Raw genomic sequence first — 924 nt, forward strand, 5'->3', positions numbered from 1 at the left:
CTCCTCTGGCTCTACAAGCTGTATGTACCGCCTCACAGCTGCTCCTGCAGCAGCAGCAGCAGCTGCTGCAGCTGCTGCTGCAGCAGCAGCAGCAGCGGGAGCAACAGCAGCAGCAGAAGCAGCAACAAAAACTGCAGCGCCAGCAGCTAGAAGACTACACACAGCAGCACGCCAGACATTTGCTGCTGAGGCTTCTGCTGCAGCAGCAAGGACAGCAGCAGCAGCAGCAGCAGCAACACATAATGGAGCGACAGCAGCAACAGCAGCAGCAGCCACAGCAGCAGCAGCAGCAGCTGCTGCTGCTGCATCACCAACAGCAATGACAACCACCACAGCAGCAGCAGCAACTGCTGCCCGCCGCTGCTTCCATTCTTCATCGAATGCAAAAGACGAGCAGCAGCAGCAGCAGCAGCTAGAGCAGCAGCAGAAGCAGCAGCTAGAACAGCAGCAGAAGCAACAAGAGCAGCAGCAGGAAACTTGTAAGTAAAGATACACTCAGCTTCTGCTGCTGCTGCTGCTGCTGCTACATTCATGTTTTGTTGCTTTTGCTGCTGGGGCCGCAGCAGGTGCTGTTGCTGCTGCTTCTGGTGCTGCTTCTTCTGCTGCTGCTGCTGCTTCTGTTGCTGCTGCTGCTGCTGCTGCTGCTGCTGCTGCAGCCTTTCTTTGTTGCTGCTTTTGCTGCTGTCTTCGCAGCTCCCCGCCCCCAAACCACAATGACGGATGAGGTCAGACCTAAACCCTAAACCCTAAACCCTAAACCCTAAACCCTTGCTGTAGCAGGAGCTCATCGCCAGCTAGCTAGCTAGCCATCTAGCTAGCTAGCTAGCTAGCTAGCTGTGTTTTATGTGTATATATTTAGTTGAGTGTATATACATATATATGCCTTAACAACTATGAATCTGCTGCTGCTGCTGCTCTTTCTGC

The 924-nt window shown here is 54.0% G+C and overlaps 1 protein-coding gene across 1 annotated transcript in view; it reads left to right on the forward strand.

The window, feature by feature from the left end:
- Positions 1 to 22: 22 nt before the first annotated feature.
- EMH_0078960 (uncharacterized protein) overlaps positions 23 to 924 on the forward strand; it is a gene marked incomplete at both ends in the record, with an annotated part of 2,386 nt that continues 1,484 nt past the window's right edge. Inside the window, one exon of the mRNA XM_013500063.1 lies at positions 23 to 479. Coding sequence (XP_013355517.1) covers positions 23 to 479 — 457 coding nt within the window. The remainder of the gene's footprint in view (positions 480 to 924) is intronic.

The sequence above is a fragment of the Eimeria mitis genome, genomic scaffold (genome assembly GCF_000499745.2).
Source record: "Eimeria mitis Houghton genomic scaffold, Emh_scaff4979, whole genome shotgun sequence".
NCBI classification, from domain to species: Eukaryota; Apicomplexa; class Conoidasida; order Eucoccidiorida; family Eimeriidae; genus Eimeria; species Eimeria mitis.